We start from the raw sequence: 21,305 nt of genomic DNA, 5'->3' as shown, positions 1-21,305 counted from the left end.
CAGAAATAGCAGTGAACTTGAAGTCATTGCACAAGACATTAACAAATATAATTTTGCCAAAAAACAGAATGAAGTCCCCAAACGGTGTGGCCACCCAGCAGCTGTTGAGTGGTGCTTTTGAGAAAGTGTGAGTCTCCGCAACCAAAAGGTGGTCCTTCACCATGAAGACATTACTGTCCACACAAAATGTTATGCAGTTTTCTGCCGCAGAATATGAGATTTGCAGTCGACGCATAACCCACACGACTTGTTGCACGAATCTCTTGGTGGAAGAAAAATTTAAGTGTTTGGTACTCGTAACTTAAGTGTTTAATTTTATTTTATTTCGTGAGTGATATTTGTCTTTTACATGTATTCCTTCTAAATATACAGGAAGTAGTAGTTATGTCTAGTTGGCCTTGTATGACACCTTGTTCAGGTGATGGTGTGTTTTTTCAGAAGAGGTAAGCTATGTCACACAAACAAACAAAGCAAGATAAGCAGATGAAACGGCTCAATTATTATTATCACAAGCCATTCATTGGTGTTGATTGTATAACATCAACACAGGTTTAAAAAAAAATCTATGAATTAAAGATCAGATGGTTTTAGTGTTAGCAGTAGTAACTTATTTCAAATAAAGATAAAATCTCATCAAAACATCCCCTTTTCTTTCTTCATTTTCAGTTGTTTCCACCCTGGCAAGTTGGCAAAGTTGTCTTTGGTGATCCCAAATACAATGTTGAAGTCGGAGTCAGACAGGTGTTTCTGAAAAGCACAATTTAGTGAAACAAAAGATTTATAATTAATTCCTCATGGTATCTAACAGCAAAGCATTATGTTTATGCAATAGGTGCACAATATGCTAAGTGGCTCATCAAAGACAGAACATGGCAAGAAGCAAGGTCTGTGTAAACTAATGAGTAAAGGTCCTGAATGATAACAACAATGAGAATGATGTGAGGCTTTGAGGGAAATTGGATGGCAATGCTTTGTGTTAATGGTCCAGCATTTCTAATGAACCGCCAAGAGTGTTTCTGAAACGTAAATATGTCATTTTTCACAAATGAAAATAAAAGTGGAGAGAGCAGTTGAGGTAAATGTGTGAAAAAATTGCCAATTTTTCTTCTGTCCGCTTACAAATAAATACATATTGAGAAAGACATTTCCAATGAAAATGAATGGTTAGTATATCATTTTAGGTTTTAATTTAGCTTTTATTGCAAGGAAATTCCTCTTTACCCTAATGCATAGTGAAATTAAGAATTTCCACGGTAAATATTTAAATGAGATATTTCACTCTATCACACTATGCTATGTGCATATACACACACACACACACACACACACACACACACACACATGCATCTACCTCTTTCTGGGTTGGGTCAACACCTTCAGGCAGCTCGCTGTTTATCTTGTTGACCAAGTCGTCCGGTGGAAAAGACTGAAAGATTTTCTGACTTTCAACACACTTCTGCTCCTAGAAAAGTTCAGGTTCAGTTTAGGATTATTCATTTTCTACTAATTTACCACTTTCTGTTGTGGCATTGAATCAGATGGTGATCAAGTACAAGTTTATGTCTTGTGTCCATTAATTGTTATTCAAAATAGAGAAATATGTCATGTTACTGTGATGTCTTTAGTACTCCTCTCAAGAAAGAATTGTTAACCACACAATGCTTGAGGTTAGACTGGATGTCTGCAACCCTACAGTAGCCAGTCCTGAATGTGCCTCTGTATGTAACACAACCGCCATCCATTAGCCAGTAACAACTCCACCCTACATGGGACGTGCATTCAGAATAAAGGGTGACACGTTGTGCTCGACACGTTTCTAAAACAATAACACCTTACTTACTGCAACATTAACTGGTGCTGTTTCTTTTGACAACTCCTTTTTCAAATCCTCATAGCTCTTTCCTCCCTAAAAGAAAGGAATAAATGTAATTTTTACCCTCATCAATGTACGTGTTGATGCTCCATTCCAGTTCAAAAACACTCACATTCCATTTGAAGGGGTCCCAGGCCGTGAACCACCCAGTGAATGTGGGCGGCTCAAAACCCTGCTTGATCAAGAGGATGGGGGTGTCAGGGTCTCTGGTGCCCGGGTGGGTGCGCAGGTACTCTTGGCTGGTCACCACTGATTCTTTACGTTCAACCTCGTTGGCCTCTTTACCAATCCACAGAAACACCTGGGACCAACAATAACAAACGGCCCTTTTAGGATAAAGTAACATAGCAAATGTAACTACATTAACTTTCTACCGCACCTGGTCCCATGTGTCCAGCAGCATGACATCATCCTCAATGAGGTCGTCCTGTGTGAACTGAGTCACCTCAGTCACGATGAAACAGCCCGTCTTATTGGAGCATTCAAACAAGCGCGCCTCGTGGTCGGACACCACCTGCTGTAACCTGCAATCAACAAGGTGACATGCAAAAAAAGTGGCAAAAAAACGCAGTACCGTCACTGCAATGGTTTTCACGAGGCCATTTTTGCAAATATTAGTATTGTGTCACCATTACCTCTTCTCACTAGCATAGGGAGCTTTCCCTCCGAGCAACTCCCAGAACTCAATGGGCTCCTGACCCTCTGCCACAATCTCCTCAGAGCCCTGTCTGGAGTTCTGGCCAATCACAGAGCTCACCTCCTTTGCCATGGCTCGCTCGTCTCCACTTGATCCCTGGCAACATAATAGGTCAGTTATAGTTATGTACACTGTATGGCCAGAGTAAATAGAAATCCAAAAATGATACATCAAAAGACATCTCATCAATAACCACGGGTGTCAACGTGCTGCTATGAGATTATTTTGGGAAGACTTCCCGAACAGGTCGGCAGAGAACTGCTCCCATTCACCACAGGAGCGTTAGTGGGGTCGAGCGCTGAACTCTTTGTTCAATTAAAATACCTGGACATGGGCATGAGGCTTTTCTCTGTTGCCACAACGTTGGAAACATTGTTGTACCCAAAACATGAATAAAGCCCCCTACAAGAAGTAGACAAATGTGTCTGGATGTAGGCTTCTATATATATTTTACCATGAAGTGTACTCAAGTGGATCTCCACATTTATGTAACCATAAGTAAACAAATGTGAACATACATACATACCAAAATACATTAAATAACAGAAACCTCAATACTATAAAAAGTGTTGTATTGTACAATCACACTGCTAATACAATTCAGTTAGCTACCAGTGCTATCAAGTCTTTTACCTTTCCACACCACAGATGGATTCCTGATTGGCTCCTCAGTAAAAACACATCATTGGAGTTCAGAGAGGTAGCCAGCGCAGGAACCTCAATGGCTTTTGTGCTGGACGGGTCAGAACCATGGACCTGGAACAACCTTATGGGGGGCTCTGGGTCAGAAGAACCTTTTCTAGACGTGCCCCCCTCACAGGAAAAAGACAAATAGTTGTTACTTCCCATGGAAACATGCGCAAGGAAACTTCCAAATAAATGACTATGAATGCAGTAGTACCTCAAAGATGACCATTTTCCCCTTAAACATCGCCAGGAAGTGTCTTGGTTCTTTGCCCATTGTTATTCTGACTTGAACTGGCTCGTCACCGTACTTCTTATCCAGGTCCACAGCTTGAAATGCTGAGGCTGCAACTTCATCCTGTGTTGCATGACGACCCTGAATAAAAGGGTAAAATAAGTTAAATATTACACTGATAAAAAAATGCTAAAGCAGGAACAATGAGGGCCATGCTGTCTTTAAGCATCAATGTAAGAATATTACTACTTTAGTGTGTGAAAGTGAATTATTATCGTAATCTAAGGGGCTTTTAAAGAACATCCTCACCTGCCATGTGTAGAGCAGGTAGTACTTCTTGCTGTGAACCAAGTACGTGTAGAGGATCAAGTAGCAGTCTCCTCCATAGAAGTATCCGTACCATTGAGGGTCCACCGGGACAAGCTCCAGGTTCTCAATTCTCCAAACCTGAGAACATCAAAGAGCCTCAATAACATGACATCACAGTTCGTTGAGTTTAACATCTGTAGGGAAGTTAGTGCCCCCATGAGGCTCTAACGGTAAGGAATAGAAACCAAAGCATGCCTTTTTTCACAGTACACATTTAGACATGTCACAGTAAGAAAAGCACAGCTGTAAATAATAAAATAAAGCTCACTGTCAAACTGTCACAGCTCAATCCAACAGAACGGAGGCTTTGTTACTCTTATTAGTGACAGACGCTGCTTTCCCTGACAAGTTCCCTGAGATCTAATTAATCAAATTACCTCAAGCCATTGCCACTGAGATAACCAGGGGCCTCTATGGCCCCCAAGGATGTCAGCACTGAGACTTGGTCTTCTTTAATTGTTCTTATTGTTCAAATTGTACTTGTATAGCGCGGAGGAAGCTGACAGTATTCACTCATGTGGATTATGGACTGATCCTCCTAAAAGTTAAATGGTCCCGGTTACCTCCACTTGACCTGATCCATCGTCCACCATTCGCTCCTGTGCAGCCACCTCAGGCATCACATGCATCCGAGAGGCATCAAACTTTTCCTGTTTGATATGAGCTGAAGTAAAATTTGGTCACAAAACAGAAGCCATTTAAGTTTATTTTTCATTTTCATCAGGAGCATTATTTTGAGTCTGTGCTTGTTGTGTTTGAGCAAAACTCAACATACATACCCACTTTTCCTCTTGAATGTGCTTTTCCCAGACCTTGAGTCTGGCCCTTTACAGTCCACCTCTGGAACAGCTGCTTGAAGAGAGCTGACTCTGCCCCATCGTTGACCGTCTCCACGTTTGTTGTGTTTGGGTAGTTTTTGGTTTTGATGAACTCCTACAGTGTCCAATCAGACAAAAATCCAGCAAATGCACTATTGTAGACTTATACACTTGGGCACCTGAGTGCCTACAAGATCGATCAAATGCCAGCTAAAGATCCTTGAGATGATGTAGAGACACTCACCAAGGCTCTGGCCATCGTAGCCTGTCTCTCAGCTTTGTTGGCTTTCTTCCCCTTCCATACAAAGATCTTTGTCCCTCCCTGATCCAGGAAGTAGCAGTCCTAAACAGACAATGTAATAGATAATTTCTTACCATCAGTAAATACTGTATTTATGTAGTCATTTGAGTCCAGACACTGGTGAACAGGAATAGTGTAATATCACACTAGACAAACAACCACACCCGGTTTCATGGTGGCATTTTTTAGTAGAGCAATATTGCACCAACTCACTTCGTGTTTCAGGAGATCCTGAACCAGTGGTCTAGAAGCAATTTCAGTGACCATCATCTGACCATCAGCATCTGAGACACTGAAAGAAATGAAAGAAATAATGAATAGAAAGAAACAACACTTTGACCGGATATGAACTACACAAAACGCTTGGCCTGGGTGCAGCTCACTGGTGAAGAGTGAGCTTTGACTTCTGTTCCTGGTCAGCAGTTTCGTCCGGAGGTCCGTCTGTGAGCCTGGAGCTTCTGACTCCAAGAACACCGTTCAGGATCTCCATGTTCTGAGGAGAGTTGCTCTCTGCGTCACCTTCGATCACTCGGATCTCGGCCCGACCTCCTCTCTCTCTGTCTCGGATGTCTTTGGCCAACATCATACCCTGAGAAGCAAAGAGTAAAACATAGACAAACCAAAAAATTAAGAAATCTCAGAAAATGAGGAATTTGAGGTAAGATTTCATTGGTGTAGTGACAATGTCATTGCTAATCTGTGTATCGCAAGAGACAAAAAGAACAAAATATGTGCAGTTTGTACACATTTCAACCATGATTAGCACACATCTAAAAGAGTCATCTAGGAGAATATGTAAAGTGCAAAATACTGGATTAGGAGCATTTCCGTTGGCTCTAAACTAGGTACTGGTTGGGGGTGGGGGGGGGGGGGGGGGGGGGGGCTACATCTAAAAGAGCAGGTGTACTGTATGAGCGCAGTGCAGGGCAGCCACCAGCTAGCCAAATGGGCACGCTCATATGCAAAATCATGCATCAAGCTACTTCAAAGCAAGGAGAAGCTTCAACAACAACCGGGGAGCCACTTCATTCTCTGTTCTGGTAGACACAACACCGCTATTTCTTGCCAGAATGTTGCATATTACGATGGGCCACGTAACCCAACTTATGGATAAAGGTTACATCTGAACTAACTTTTTGGAGTTCAAAAGTTGTATAAGCACCTATAAATATAAATATCTTGCCCTGAAAGCTTCAGTCCTCACTGCATCGCTGTTATGTAGTTTTGAACTGTGTGCGCTGGGATAATGAATCATTTATTGCATCAGCCCTTCATGCAGGAAGAAGGAAATGGGTTTTGACTGCACACTCAGCAAAGCTTTGGAGGATTAAATATTATATTATCTTTATTATATTATATATCTGGGGTGGGCAGCACGGAAAGCCAACTTGTTTCAATACTCAATAACTCAAACGTATATCTCACACTCAGATGCAACCCTGAAAATATAACACTACAGCAATAAGAGCGTGAATGTCATTTTCAGTTCTTATGATCATAAACATCTATATATAACAAAAATGCAGATGTTAAAGTAGTTCACGTTATTGTTATGCGGTTGTTTTTCCCTAGGAAATACGGTACATTGAATAGAGTGTTCAATGGCGATTTGATTTTGAGTCATCCTGCTGCAGATCCTGTGATTATACTCCTTTTTATCTGTTCGTCTTTTATTCACAGACACCCGTGTAGTCACAAACATCTTACTTTAAGCTTTTCCTGTTTGTTGCACTTGGGTCCATTCCACTGAACGATGGTCTTTCCAATGTCCAACAAAAACACATCTCCAAGGTTGAAGCTCTTCCAGCTCATCTCCACCTGAAACAATTCAAGACATCAATCCCTCTCCTTGTGTCCCATGATGTTAACTAACCAGCGTGAAATGTGGCGCACCTCGTTTGCAATCACTCTTTTCCTCCCTTTGACGTGAAGCAGTCTCTTAACGTCGTAGCAGTTGGTTTCGATGTGCCTCATACCTGATGCAACCCCACCTTTCTTACAGCTGAATAAGAAAGGATGATGATTATTTGGCAATAAAACGATGGCCTTCTGTACACACATTTCCACTCACATTATTCCTTGTTTGAAGTAGCCTCTAAAGGCATCGGACTCGTGATTCTGAACCTCGCGGTGCTGCACCGGAGTGGAACCCAAGAATTCATCGAGCTGTATGGTGTAAAGAGCAGCGGCACCCTGTTCGTCCGTGGTGGACTGCGAGCCGATCCAGTAGTGGATGTCATAACTGAGAGAGGAGCTCGTCTTCTGGGTCTGTGGTTGAGAGAAGGAAGAGAGCGCGTGGGGTGTCGTTCAGACCCGGATCAGGTCATCTGATGCATTGAAAAAAAGCTTCATTCTTTAGCTGTGTTATGTAAAGTCTACAAACACAATTTTCCAACTAGCAGCCACTGCAACGTAAACCACAACTATTGACTTTCACAGACTTACAGACAGAAGTACGTAGCAGTCGCCCTCATAAAAGTTTCCATAAGATTTCTCAGGGACTTGTACCAGCTCCATTTTCTGTTGCACAGAGAAAAGAATATCTTGGTTTCAGATCTAATAACTAATATTTCCCCACATCTTTACTGCTAGTTTAGTCATTTGCGTCCAATGACCAAATACCTGATTCGGGGAACTTTAGTCATTCTGTAGTGATAAATTACCTCAATTCTCCAGATGATAATCCCAGCGCTGTGATTCACTGCTCTGAATGTGTACTCCATGTTGCTCGGATGGGATCGTTATTTTGTTGCTTTGTTTTCTTTTTCTAGAAGAGGAGATCAGTATCAAATCATATGTTGTGGTAAATCAAATTTTCAATCATTTTTCTTTCGTTCAAACCAACAAAAACAGACATTTTGACATTTATTGAAAATGAGTCTGCCTCTTTAGTTATTTTTTCTCCTGATACGATGCAGAACATGTGATTTATTGCAAACATGTAAACATCAACATGACCAAATAACATCATTTATAATATCCAACAGAACATACCTGGTATTCGTGTCCTCTCGAAGACTTCCCTGCAATCTGACAACAAAAGGCCATACAATCTTCTTCCCCTCACTGCCCCTAAGTCATTTGCCTGTGTTTGCATGTTTCAGGACCTCTCACAGGGTTCTGCCCAATCACTGAGGAAAACACAACATCCTGCAGGCAAATGTGCTGAAAAGAAGGATTGTCTCATATTCAAATGCACAAACACACGCAGTAATCTCCGCCATCTTGTCAACATGAATCTCATTCACACCATAAATGGATGTACGCCGAGTTATTGGTTGAAAGACTGTAAATGGCCGCTTTCACAGGAATAGTATGACACATTATTATAGTTACTGATAAGCAAAAATAATGATATATTTATATTAATATTAGTAGCAGTATGAGTATTCTTTTTAGTTACATAATGTACCTCTTATATCTACTGTGCTGGAAAAAAAGTTTTAAAATAAACAAACCAGCGCTGTGGGCTTTGAAAGAAGAGAGCTGAGCTGACCTCTGTTGCTCCACATCTTTAATCTCAGGTTGAACTGTCGGAGGCCACGTTGCAATGCTGGGACTAAGCAGAGGGATATGGAGCATGTGGAGCATGTGGACGGAAAAAGACAATAATTCCGCTGCTGCATTCATTTGGACTTTCTCTCTGACCATCGTGAGTGAAACAATGCTTTAGAATAGCAAAGCTAAATCTATGGACTACTCTTTTAAAAACAAAAGACTGGACAGAGGCATTGAATCTTCTCCAACACAAGAACATCAAATGCCTTACCATAGGTGGGTGGAACCACAATGTGTGCTTCAGATCTCATAAAAACACCTGTCAGGAAGTTTGGAGGTAAATGTATCGATTTCTTCTGAGTACACATTCCTCACCACACAAATGTTATGAATCTCTTTTCACTTTTCTCTTTAAATGACATAATGACGGAATATTTGCAATGACATAATTATTAGCTAATCACGTTCATACAATAATAAATATTAATCTGTACGTTCTAATATTACCCATTTTTAATTATGTCATGAATATAATCGGCTTATCCTGTTATTAATCATATATTTACATTATTTTTAGGTTGTGATAACTACGCCTGTGTGCTCACTTTTTTTTTAATCACTAAAATAATAAAGGAGACACACATTCAAATAAGACCAATGCTTATGCAAACAAACTCTAAGCAATGATGGAACAAAGCGCTCGAAACAAGTCATAAACTCACCTCGTGCTACAATGAATTAGAATGACCATATTGTAAATAACGACCTGAACAATAGACCTTCAGTCAGCAGCAATAAACAACATCATCGTGAGTGGAGTCCATGGTACCTCAAAGTAAAACCATAGTCAAGCTTTCAATCCTCTACTTAGCCATTTTTGTTTTATCACTCCACACACCACAGCAGGGCGTTGTTGTCATTCAAGTCATATTTCAAGGTATTAAGGGGCCCTCGTCCTTGTGGATAGCTCATTTAAAACCATTTAAAGTAGAAATATAGGGTAATTCAAGAGTTTATAAAATTTCAAAATATGATGAACTGTAACTGTAACCCTTCTGCACACCCCGTAGAGCAGGTGGGGGGCTCAAAATAAAACAAGAGGGCACCCATCGCCATAATTATTATAAAAAACACAGTAGAATATTTTCAGCTTAAATATTTATTTCTGTTAACAAACCAACTCAAAGGATATCCTGCTTGGTACCATCTCTTGGAACATGCTTACTGTTTTCTGAGAGAGGTGAAGCATAAGAAGCATCACACCAATAATATACCACAATATACCTCACCAGACTGGCATGTAGCTCAACTTAAGACCTACTTTTTCAACTCGGAGACTTTGAATGAAAATAATACTGTTTTGATTTGCAAAATCGATTCACCATTTCAAATCCACGCAGTGCAATTAAAAAAAAATCATACAAGAGAGCACAAATGAACTATTGATTGCAAACATATATCAAACACGTCTTCGAAATTGTGTTTTCTCAAGACATATTGTCATGTCATTCAAAACGGCAAAAAATATATGAATCTTAAACCTGTCAAACTTTAAAGGACAGGAAGAGTAGTTCTATCATTGTATTTATTATAGTGTGAACGCAGTCTGGGTTTCAGAGTTAACTAGCAAACCAAATAAACCCAGCTGTGTTTAAATATACGGCGTGCAGTGAATCATGCTGCCTTTCGTGGTGATCTCATAATTACTGGTGAGAGCAGATATTTCCACAATAATTCCCACTTGGCAAACTAACTACTGTTTTTGTAAAGCTGCAGACATTCAGTATTTCAGGTTCCTGCAGGCAGAGACAGGTGGAAAACACTCCAGACACTGAGGTGCGACAAAAAAAAAAAAAAATACTTCACCAATGTATTAAACTTCTTTCAAATGTTTCAAATATTATTTACATTTTTCATTTTACTCCCCGCTCTTTTGTACCTCCGCTGTGAAACTTTTGAATGTCATGATGCTTCTGTTTCTTTAGAAACGGTTGGTGTGTGACCTCTAATTATGAAATGATCGATTGTTACAAATGCATCGTAGCTTTTAGCGTTTAGCAGCTGCCTGCACTCTTGGGCAACACTGATATCCTGATGGAACATGTTTGAGTGCTTCTATTAAGTGCCATTTCATTTTTGGCCCGATCTGACCTCTCTTTTTTATGTCTCTGGTGCCTCGTGCCCCTTTTACTGATTGACCATGTGTTATCATGTATTCTAAACCCCTGGATCTGTTTGCTTCAGTAAGTCATGTTGTGTCAAAAAAAAGCACATTATGTCTTTTACCTCTCAGAATACAGTTACTAGTTTGGATTGAAGCTCAAGACAATTTCTAAGAAACGGTGATTCCGGTCATTATTGCTTTGTTAGAGAGTTCAACGACTCCAATCTACAGCGGATGGTTTTCCATTTATCGCAGTGCCTCACTGAGCCCGGACTCCCACTCACATCACACCTCCTAAAGGTCATACATACATTTAATATATGTTATAATTTTTGTAAATCAGGCAAAAGCCAACGTGAAAATAAAGTTCAGTGACCTGTCTCTCTCTTGGGGACTGGGCGCCTCCATCTTTACCAGATGTATTTGGCTCCTCCCAGGCAGTTTACTAAAACATTCCAGCCCACCTCTGGGAGTCTGCTGCCTCCTCCACACACTCTCACTCAACCCCAGGAGCTACTGAGACTGAGCCGACGCAAAATGAGAGGACTCGTTGTCTTGGTTACTTTGACCTGCTTTGCCAACGCCCAGCACCAAGCACTGATTGACTACTTGGAGCGAAGGCTGCTCACTATTGAGGTAAGACTCCTTTTACCTCCCGGTCGAGCCCTGCGCTCCAGAGTCCCTCCGAGGGGAAACTTGCAGGGATTGGGCAAAGGCAATGGAATGCAGATGTGGGCAAATCCTGGGTGGAAAATGGTGGAAAATACAGCAAGGAAAATCTGAAGTGCGTCTGGGTTCAGAGACTTTGAAGAAAAGGAAGTTCAAAAGTCAGATTAGTACAGATTTAAATATAGTCTAAAAGAAGTGAAATAGTTGTAGGTTGGGTTTTTCTGTGCTTATATTTTGGTTTTGTTGAAAAGATTAAATAGAAAAAATGTATCTATGTTAAATTCATTCTAACATACTTAATTTTATAATTGAACTCAGAATATTATTTATCTCATAAATCACACCTCCTCAGTTTCTGTTACTCTGTCACTTTACTGATCACCTGTAGAGAAACATCACTTTTCATTTTCGTCCTCAACAGCGAGGTCAAAGGTCAGGGTCTGCTACAGAGCGTGCTGCTTGGATTTTACGTTTTGCTAAAAAGTCATTCAAGCTGGGTGGAAACTTGCCACGTGTGGACTATTTAGGGAGCTTAAAAATGGCATTAAATCATGGCCTTCTCGAAGCTTCCTGGAAGCGCAGTCACGGTTCCCGTAACATCAGGACATCATGCATTACTCACATTACATGAAGGATAGGGACAATGGACGATGGTTACCTCTTCCACTTGTGTAAAACTCCCAAAACAGGACCGCATCTCTCTGTGGCATGAGCAGACCGCCCGCTACGCCTCCGAGCTGCGGGCTCTGAAGCAACAGATGGTTTCCCAGCTGGAGAACCTGGATAAAGAAAAGGAGACCCTGCGAATGACTCTGGACGGAGTGGGGACCAGGGTGGATCGGGTTGAGCGTGAGCTGGACTACCTCGAGACTCAGAATGGAGCCCAGCCGTGTGTGGACGTGGACGACAAGCTGATAGAGCAGCAGGTGACCCTGGTGCAGGAAAAGCAGAAGGCCAAGTATTCAAAATTATCAGGTGAGACATGATGATATGATGTACCACAACTGCCCCCTAACTGCCCCTATTTATCAGAATAAACATTATATTGTATCAAGGTACAACCTGTAGATCCTAAACTGAATCTGACCAACAACTAAAACCATTATCTACAATCCTTTTAAATATGAACAAAAAGACAGCAAATCCTCCAGTTTGAGGGAATATAACCATTCAATGAATTATTCAAGCTAAAGAACAGTTATGTATCTGACAACAGATCTCAATCTGTTGTCAGATACATAACTATAGATAAATATTTCACACAAACAAGCCCTTTGTCCACTTTGCTTTGTTGACATTTGAACAGACCATCTTGAGAATAACATTGCTTATCACACGCAATCAAAAGTCACAGAAATGGCTTTTTGGTGGCCCTGTGTTCTGTCTCATTGTTGTGATAAATACAACAATGAGACAGAACACTTGGCCCAACTAAGGCCAATGTTAACCCCTCTACCTTGTTTGGGCAGCCTGAACCTGCTACCTGCGCCACGTTTATCAAAAGCACCAACTCATGCAAAAATATGTATTGTTTTTAATTCATTTTTTGTTGTTGCAAGAGATTTAAGGTGGGTTTTGCACTTTTGCACTTAAGAGCCCGGTTGTGAGCCTGATTAACAAAGTCAACAAGCGGTGGCAGCGGTCTTTATTTTGAAAGCATTCCCTAAAATCAAGAACTATGCCGTTAGCTGAACTCCTGTTCAAAGGAAAGGAAACTCAAATATGAACCTTGCTAACGTGTCTGTGAGGTGTCCCCTTTGTCCGTCTCTCTCTCTCCCACAGACTGCAGCGAAATGATCTCCAGCATTAAAGCCATGAAGATCTTGAAGCGGGTCGGAGGATCAAAGGGAATGTGGACCAAAGACACCGGCAGAGGCTCCGGGAAGGTCTACGTTTTCAACGGGACGGACGAAGACACCATCCACGAGTTTGCCTCCGTGCAAGACTTCTCTCGCTCGCCGGGCGTCACTCTGTCCAGGAACCTGCAGCTGCCGTCGGCTTGGAGGGGAACAGGGCACGTCGTCTTCAACAACCACGCCTATTATATCGCTCAGGCGGACGAGATAACGATGGTTAAATTTGACCTGAATAGCAGCTCCGTGAGAGACAGCGCAGTGTTCCCGGTGCAGGACCACGTCCCGGTGTACGGCCTGACCCCGGAGACGGTGATGGACCTGGCCGTGGACGAGGAGGGCCTGTGGGCCATTTACGCCACCAGGCAGAGCGAGAGGCACATATCTCTGGCCAAAGTGGACGCCGCCTCGCTGGACATTGAGCAAATGTGGGACACGGCCTGTCCGAGGGAGAACGCGGAGGCGGCCTTTGTCATCTGTGGCACTCTGTACGTGGCGTACAACACCAAGCAGCCCGGGCGCTCACGTGTCCAGTGCGTGTTCGACGCCAACGGTATGGTGACCAACGAAGACGCGCCACTGATCTACTTTCCAAAGCGCTACGGATCGCACTCTAGTCTGAAGTACAACCCGCAGGAGCAGCTGCTCTATGCCTGGGATGATGGCTACCAGATCTTGTACAAGCTAATCATGAAAAAGAAACTAGAGATTTAAAACACCAAAAAACACAACACCCTCCTCCCACAACTGACACAAACCACACCCAAGGACCATTAGAGTAAGAGAGAGGTGTGGGTTCTTTAACTAAAACATTTGTACTAAATATTACTACAGAACATTTTATAGTTTTGGAATCCGCCCCCGGTTTATGTAAAGCATCCATCTTAAACTTACTGTGGAATATTTATTATTTCAACAAGATCATTAGAGTCCAGACAGGTTTTTGTATCAACATTTACAGAGTGCTTTTTTTCATGTGTGCATTGGGGCACGTGCAGATAGTTTGAAGAGTCAGCAACTTGATTTTCACCCAATGCAGAAATGAGGGCAACAACAAAGCTGGAAAAATATAAACTTTTGTTTGCGACTTAATCCAAATTGAGGTGCAGAGTTCATGATTTACAGTGGATCCGCATGGAGGACCACTGGTACGGGCTATAAGTCTGATTCTCCAAAAGCTTAAAGTGATTGATTGTAAATCTGTATCTTTGTACTCCCAAACTTTCAGACATCAATGTTTGACTCTTTTCCTACTTTTAAAATGTATGATGTGATTTCACCATCATTGTTTTTGTTCATGCAGCAAATATAATACTTTTAAGATACATTTTACCAAACTGCTCACTTTAATCTAAATGTACCAATCAATCTATATTTTTCTATTTTACATTTTGTTTAGATCTTGCATAAAAATACATACTGTGTCTACAGTCATATTAACCTCTAGTTGAGCAGAGTACATTAAAAATTAACATTTTGTTTAGTTATGCTTCACATTTGTCAGGTATAATGCTGCCATATAAATGTTGTCACTATTGTGGGCAACCTCACAGCTGCATTAAACATGTCTTGGATATTAGGATACGTGCAGAAACTAGCTGGCTAGTCTCATTTTTATCAGTTTATGCATGAGATGAACTTTTGGTCCAAAGCGAGCACATTTATTGTATGTATTTTGTGGCTTGAACTTTTTACTAAATGACACCAAAAGAAGGGCACCATTATTTCAATTATACATCTAATATAATGAAATTGTTTAGTAATAAAAACACATCGATTTCCTACTGTTGCGAGTAAGATGTAAACAAATGAAAGCTACTATGAGCATGGTCGATTCATTTTAGGCTTTTAGACCCCAGTGGTAGTATTAAAAAGAAACACTGCGTCAGTGTTTGCGTGACAGTTTTCTGCTACTGTGCATGTCTTCTGGATTTCAACTGTTTGTTGAAGCTGACCTGAACGGACTGACACGACGTCGACATTCGGCGTGACTAATAAAAACATGTTTAGTTGGAAGTCTGTTGGTTATATTTCATTGGCGCATCAAATGGTTCGGACTGTTTTTTGAGCAGCTTTTGCAGTTAAAAACTCAATACTTTAGATATTAAACTGAAAGCCATGGAGGATAAACATTACACTAAAAACACACAGGGGAAAATCTACAAAAGGACTGTGCAGTTTCTAGCAGCTGCCAATGCAACTGAGTGAATATCTAAGCACCTTTTAAAGGTGAACCACAGTCCTGACTGCGCTGTGAAGCACATGGCCCCTGGGTGCTGACGTGCCGTTTGCACATATTTAAATGAGATAATGTATATACATTTGGTTGTCTAATATTCTACAGAATGGTCAACACATATGCCTCAAACTCAGTGGAGGTGGCATATTCTACACTCCTGATGTCTGGAGCCAGGCAATACGTCAGCAGCACTGATTGCATCCGGGAGAGGCGTCATACTTCTGTCAGATGGATTAGTCGATTATGCAGTAACTCCTCTACATGACTACAAGCTTTCAAATAATAATAAAAAATGAGAAGAATGAAAAATTAGGTCATACTTTAAATGTACGAACTAATGATTTCTACCTGCCCTCCCTGCAAGAATATTACAGCCATGTTGAAAATGTAGTTTGTCGGTGTGATTTCTAAACATATCTTAAACAATGAAAACCTTACCTTTGGCGTTGAAATACTTTCTAAAACAAAAACTATTTCATGTGATTCTTGGCCTAATTTGACTACAAATTAAGATTGTAATATAAGCTTTAATAACTGCCATTTCAATTATTACAAGTTACTTTTAAAAATTTCAGCTGGACGGGTTAATAAAACCAAAAAGACAAAGTGTAACAGGAATTTGATTTAACAATACCAAGCAGCATTTGGCTTCAGAAAAGAAATCATGACCCAGTAAAACCGAACCATGAACGGTGCTTCAAAGCCTTCAAATGAACAGCAGTAATCGATAAGGGCAAAACCCTGAATCATCCTCAGGGTAAAAAAAAACAACACCCGTCGTTTACGCAAGTTTATTTTAGCAAACTGTAAATAAACAACATCCATAAAAAAGGTTCATTACATTTGAATAAAATCTAGAGTAAGAAAGATGCAACAGTATAGTTTATGTACTGTATGTACAACGCTGACAACTCAGTTTGCTGAGAAATTCTGCCAGCAAACCTCAAGGACCGATAAACATTTTTGTGTGTTAAAGAACCAAAGGTGCTGTTATGAATTAATTTCAGGCTATTTGGGAGGTAACTGTAAAGAATTTAAACCCCAGAAAATCAACCCAAAAGAACTGGATTGTGGTTGAATGTTTTTTTAGCACAAAAACGGTTGTATGACGACTGTAAGTCACATCAGCTGCTGCTCAGCTTAACAAAGCATGACATTGGTTATTTGCACTATCCCACAAACTTAATCAATTATGTTTGAGTGGAACTACTTGACTACTTGAATTTGGACTTCTCAAAACAAACATATTATTTAAACAGGGAAATAAAATAGTGGACAAATATTGAGTCAATCTGACCTGCGCTCCAACTTGGTCAGAGCAGCATCCCAATCACAAACATGTACAATTACATCAAAGATGGCAGTTTGCACAGAAATATCTGCAATGTAATGATGTTGAAATTACAGTTAAACATTCATAACTATTACAACATCACTGCTGAAGAAACAGCAAAACTCTCGGGACGTCTGTAGGGCTAGAAAGCTGGTTTTAGGTATCATTAACTATGCAGTCAAAGATCCAATGTATCCTGAAGGGCCCACTTATTCTGTCCATTCCAGTCGTGGTCATAAGGTGTGGCGAGAGCGTCCTTATTGCTTCAACATTGTTGGCATTAAAACGGACCGATGATCAGCTCGACTCAGAGTCTCAGATGAGGAATTGGCATGGTGACGTCTCGGAAGTATCGATGTACAAGGGCGTTTTTGGCAGATAACCTTTTGTTTGGGTCATAATTCAGCATTTCCTGGGAGGACAAAAAAAACAATATTGCAAAATCAAAAGAATGATCCCCATTACAGTTAAAAAACAAACAAGCATTGGAGCTACTTGAATCTATGCATTTTTGACAAATGCTCTCACTCCAAGCAGTTCTCTTCCATCCTCATCAAGAATTGGCACCACTTTGGATAAATCCTGCCGCGCCCACTTGGGGAAAGATGGTTTGTAGTCGGGCATTGATGTGACTCCTGGCCACACTGTCTCGTCAGGTGTCCCCAAGGTTCGGAAGATTCGGAATAACTGATCGATTTCCGAGTCCCCGGGGAATAGGGCCCTCTTGGTGAGCTGTGCAACAGTAGAGAGTGAAGCAACTCTGTTGGTTAGATGTTACGTTTGACACATGTGCATCATTTGCAAGCTTTGTTCATTCACACATGAGCCCATTGTGAAATATGCAAACTAGTGCATATTACCATTTCAGCAAAGATGCACCCGAGACTCCAGATGTCGACAGCTGTGGAGTAGTATTTACAACCCAGGAGGATTTCGGGTGCTCTGTACCAAAGTGTCACCACCTGAAAAATACCTGAAATTAGCCAGACTGAAATATTCATATCAATGCACTGAAACAAAGGTTAAGCAACAATCGGAATGGATAATGCTAGTGAGATGTTTTTTTCTGTTGACGATATTGGTATATATCGCTGCATCCCTCACAAACATCGCTGAGTGGTAAAGCTCCAAAAACCGAACAATGAGAAACTTAAGCGCAAATTTCTGTCTTTTCCTGAGGGGGTGGATTCTGAAGATGACGACATCGCCCGTCACACAGAGGTGGGATGGCTAAGCAGAGAGAAAGTGCTGAAGAGATTTTGAGCTGCGTGAGGAAATCTGCCAGTTGTTGTGGCAATGTGAACTGGCCTATTTATGCAACCAAACATAGCGTCTCACGTCACTAAACCTCCATCTTTGGGGACGCACGCTCTCACAATACGAGTACGATGGCGTGGGCCTGCTTATATTTTAAGCATCTAACTTTTTAAAAACATAAATTATTTCAAACTAATGTTAAATGAACGACATGAACTTGTGATATAACAAATTTCCATGACTTTTCCAGTTCTGGAAATGACCATTCTAAAATTCCATGACTTTTCCAGGTATTCCATGACCGTCTGAACCCTGTTTTTAGTAGCGATACACCGTGCGACATTCGGTGTGAGTAGCTGTACACGTTACCTCATGCGTGTACGTGCGGACGGGCACACCGAAGGCTCGAGCCAGGCCGAAGTCAGCGAGCTTGATCTCCCCCTGGGCGTTGATGAGGAGGTTCTGGGGCTTCAGGTCTCGATGAAGAACCCTGTGAGAGTGGCAGAAGGCCAGGCCTTGAAGCAGCTGGAAAAGATAACTCTACCAAAGACACACACACACAAAAAAAAAAACACACAACCAGGTCAACTCAGAAATCAAGAGACTATAGATTTTTGAAGAACGCAAAAAAGATCTGTTATTTACCTTAACAAGAGGCAGTGGGATACCAGCAACTGTGAAAGAGTCCATGAACTTTTTCAGATCCTGATGAAGAAACTCAAAAACAAGGTAGAGCTTGTTCTCGGTGTGGATGACATCACGCAATCTGAAACATGTTAAAAGGCAGCTCGGCTCAAAAACTGACAGAACAAAGAATTCAGAGAACCTTGGAAGCAGGATTAAGCTAAAAAGAAATAAAATTGGGTACTTACTTGACAATATTTGGATGACTGAGTTCTTTGAGAAGGGAAATCTCCCTGATGGCAGTGCTAGGAACACCCTCCGTTTCCCTGGATGAAATATGTGGTATGTCACTAAAGCTCATTCACACATCCAAAGGTATACTAATGTTTGCCTTTAGTATCATTTACTGCAACTTGGTTATTACACATTACATTGACTTGTTACAATTTGATTTTAAAATACATTTTACTGTACATTTAGTCTGTCTTCACATGACAAACCGTTGGGGAGAAAAGGTAACTGGTGTTCATTGGAGAGCAGTACATACTGGCATTACATAAGGGGCTGTTAATGTTTCACTGAACCATCACCGCCAGCTAACAGGTCGGCCAAAGCGAGATCAGAACAGGAAACCAGACAGAAACACTGGATAAGATAAGAGCCACTGATGCCACCTGCTGAAGGTGTTTGGACCGGACATATTACTGCTAATGTGTGGGCACACATTTGATCCGTTTCACCTGAAGACATGTAATCCTCTCCACTGCCACCTAAAAGATGACTTTACACTACAAAATAAATTAATAAGCTGGTTTGTTAAAGTCAAACAGCAGCAGTAAAACGGGCAGGATGTCACATGTGTGCAGGTTTATATATGAGCTGTAATAGTTCCGGTAGTTTTAACTTCTGGAGCTTGAGAAAAATAGATTAACGTTGGTTGTATCTCTCAAACGAGAGGGACGAAAAGCACAGATAAACCGGTAGTAATTCGGCCCACGGCCTCACACTGATGGGAGAATAGAACAGAATCACGTTTTAAGCCCAGTAAAAGCCGCAGAGAGCGTGAGCTCCGGTGGTCACCAGGTGATTAACCGACACTCATGACTGGACTTACGTGTCTAGACGGATTTTCTTGAGAGCAACAGTTTCTCCGGTGACTTTGTTCTTCGCTTTGTAAACCACTCCGTACGTCCCTTCGCCTATCTTCTCCACCTTCTGAAACGTATCCATATTCCCCCAAAAATCGATAGAGCAGGAGGTCTGTGTTGGTAGTTTGGCTAGTTAGCTGGACTCTCCTCTTTGTGTGTGAGCTAACTGCAGCTACACAGACCGACATACAACTTAATTCACTCTGGGTTCAAACGGGCCGGATGGACCACGGCGGGTGCGTCCTTTTGAGGACGTTTTTCAGTTTCTCGAATCAGGGCAAAAACGTAAAACTGTTGGGCCAAGTCATTTATTATCTTTGATAACTACGAAATGCGTAAGTATCTGTAGTAACGGCTGCTCCTCCTTGGAAAACACTGAACTAACACAAGAGCGTTTCCCGCGTTACTTGAGCAGCGCTCGTTTTTATATTCAGGATACACCGGCTGATGGCGCCGGGTGTTTTACGAATCGTCCTCCTCAAAGCCGTCGTCTTCAGGAGTTGTTGTGAAATGCCACTGGTGCCAACAAGTAAGTCAAAGCTTGTAATATTTTCAAATACACTCAATTGAGGTTAGATTATTGGTTCTTTGGTAGTCTAGATATGGAGTGGTTCTATGCCGGGAGAGACGCAGACTTCTAACTAACGAACCTCTCGGGTCACGTCGTAACAGGGCGATGACGTAAAACGTCATCGACGTCGAAGACGGAAGTGGTAGCGACGGAAGTGGTAGCGAAGAAAAAATGATTTTTTCTGCTGACATAAAAGAGACATTTTTGTGCTAAAATACAAATTAATGATTTACAGTAATATATTTCAAACAATGTTCAGCTTCATTTATAATTTCGTAAAGTTATGGGTGCTAATACATTGCTCAGGACTAAAGTCACACACGATAACGTTGGTGACATCCCACAGGAGAAGTTAAATGCTTTTTGCTTATGCCCAAATTACCTGATTTCCCAACATAATATCCCCTATATACTTTATATATATAAAGGGATGTTTCATCAGCTCCATGTTTTATTTGGTCACATATGGTTGTTTTAAATATCTATATTGGTTAGACAAGAAATTTTATTTTTGCATACTTCTTGCACCAAAATAATCTGGTCAAATATGCTGCAGAATTTCAAATAATGAACTAAATAGTCACATGTTTCATAGTGTTCGAAAAAGCATTAACGAGAAAACATTTCTCCCTCTACTGGGCAGAAGTGTAGCTGTGCACCTTGTGTTCCGATCATGTGCCTCTGGAGAAGCAAGACAATACTGAGTTTTGTAGACCTTTTTCACAGCAGACATTTTTACTTGTAATAGCAAGAAAAGCACTAGAGAAACCTTTAATATTCAAAATGTCTCTTTTCCATTAATCATTACAACATGTTTCAGCAATTCATTGTTTTCTAATTTATCCTTGTTAAAAAGGTATTTTTTACCTTGTTTTTTTACTTCTCGGGTCCCCATCATGCGCAGTGGCTTTGTGTTACATCAAGGGACTGACCAGGTGTGTCAAACTCATTTCAGATTCTCCCCAGTTCGAC

The 21,305-nt window shown here is 41.1% G+C and overlaps 3 protein-coding genes across 3 annotated transcripts; 1 reads left to right on the top strand and 2 right to left on the bottom strand.

The window, feature by feature from the left end:
* Window positions 1–301: 301 nt before the first annotated feature.
* Window positions 302–8,176, bottom strand: avil (advillin). Its single transcript, XM_037448291.2, has 20 exons — window positions 7,972–8,176; window positions 7,641–7,744; window positions 7,423–7,497; window positions 7,049–7,245; window positions 6,871–6,979; window positions 6,685–6,795; window positions 5,361–5,566; window positions 5,191–5,269; window positions 4,921–5,019; window positions 4,638–4,791; window positions 4,422–4,522; window positions 3,799–3,936; window positions 3,472–3,630; window positions 3,204–3,383; window positions 2,509–2,666; window positions 2,253–2,397; window positions 1,986–2,174; window positions 1,841–1,906; window positions 1,352–1,462; window positions 302–747 (listed from the first exon to the last, which is right to left on the bottom strand). Exons 2-20 carry the CDS (start codon window positions 7,698–7,700, stop codon window positions 634–636), a joined length of 2,451 nt encoding a protein of 816 aa, XP_037304188.2. The 5' UTR covers window positions 7,701–7,744; window positions 7,972–8,176; the 3' UTR covers window positions 302–633.
* Window positions 8,177–9,611: 1,435 nt separating this feature from the next.
* olfml3b (olfactomedin-like 3b) lies at window positions 9,612–15,177 on the top strand. The gene is made up of 3 exons (XM_037448295.2): window positions 9,612–11,275; window positions 11,998–12,283; window positions 13,091–15,177. Exons 1-3 carry the CDS (start codon window positions 11,057–11,059, stop codon window positions 13,873–13,875), a joined length of 1,290 nt encoding a protein of 429 aa, XP_037304192.2. The 5' UTR covers window positions 9,612–11,056; the 3' UTR covers window positions 13,876–15,177.
* A 1,002-nt stretch (window positions 15,178–16,179) lies between these two features.
* Window positions 16,180–20,443, bottom strand: cdk2 (cyclin dependent kinase 2). Its single transcript, XM_037448300.2, has 7 exons — window positions 19,729–20,443; window positions 18,863–18,940; window positions 18,636–18,756; window positions 18,360–18,530; window positions 17,594–17,695; window positions 17,262–17,465; window positions 16,180–17,145 (listed from the first exon to the last, which is right to left on the bottom strand). The coding sequence occupies exons 1-7, from the start codon at window positions 19,842–19,844 to the stop codon at window positions 17,041–17,043; spliced, it is 897 nt and encodes a 298-aa protein (XP_037304197.1). The 5' UTR covers window positions 19,845–20,443; the 3' UTR covers window positions 16,180–17,040.
* Window positions 20,444–21,305: the final 862 nt, after the last annotated feature.

The sequence above is a fragment of the Pungitius pungitius genome, chromosome 8 (assembly GCF_949316345.1).
Source record: "Pungitius pungitius chromosome 8, fPunPun2.1, whole genome shotgun sequence".
Lineage (NCBI taxonomy): Eukaryota > Metazoa > Chordata > Actinopteri > Perciformes > Gasterosteidae > Pungitius > Pungitius pungitius.
This window is presented reverse-complemented; position numbering and strand designations above follow the sequence as displayed.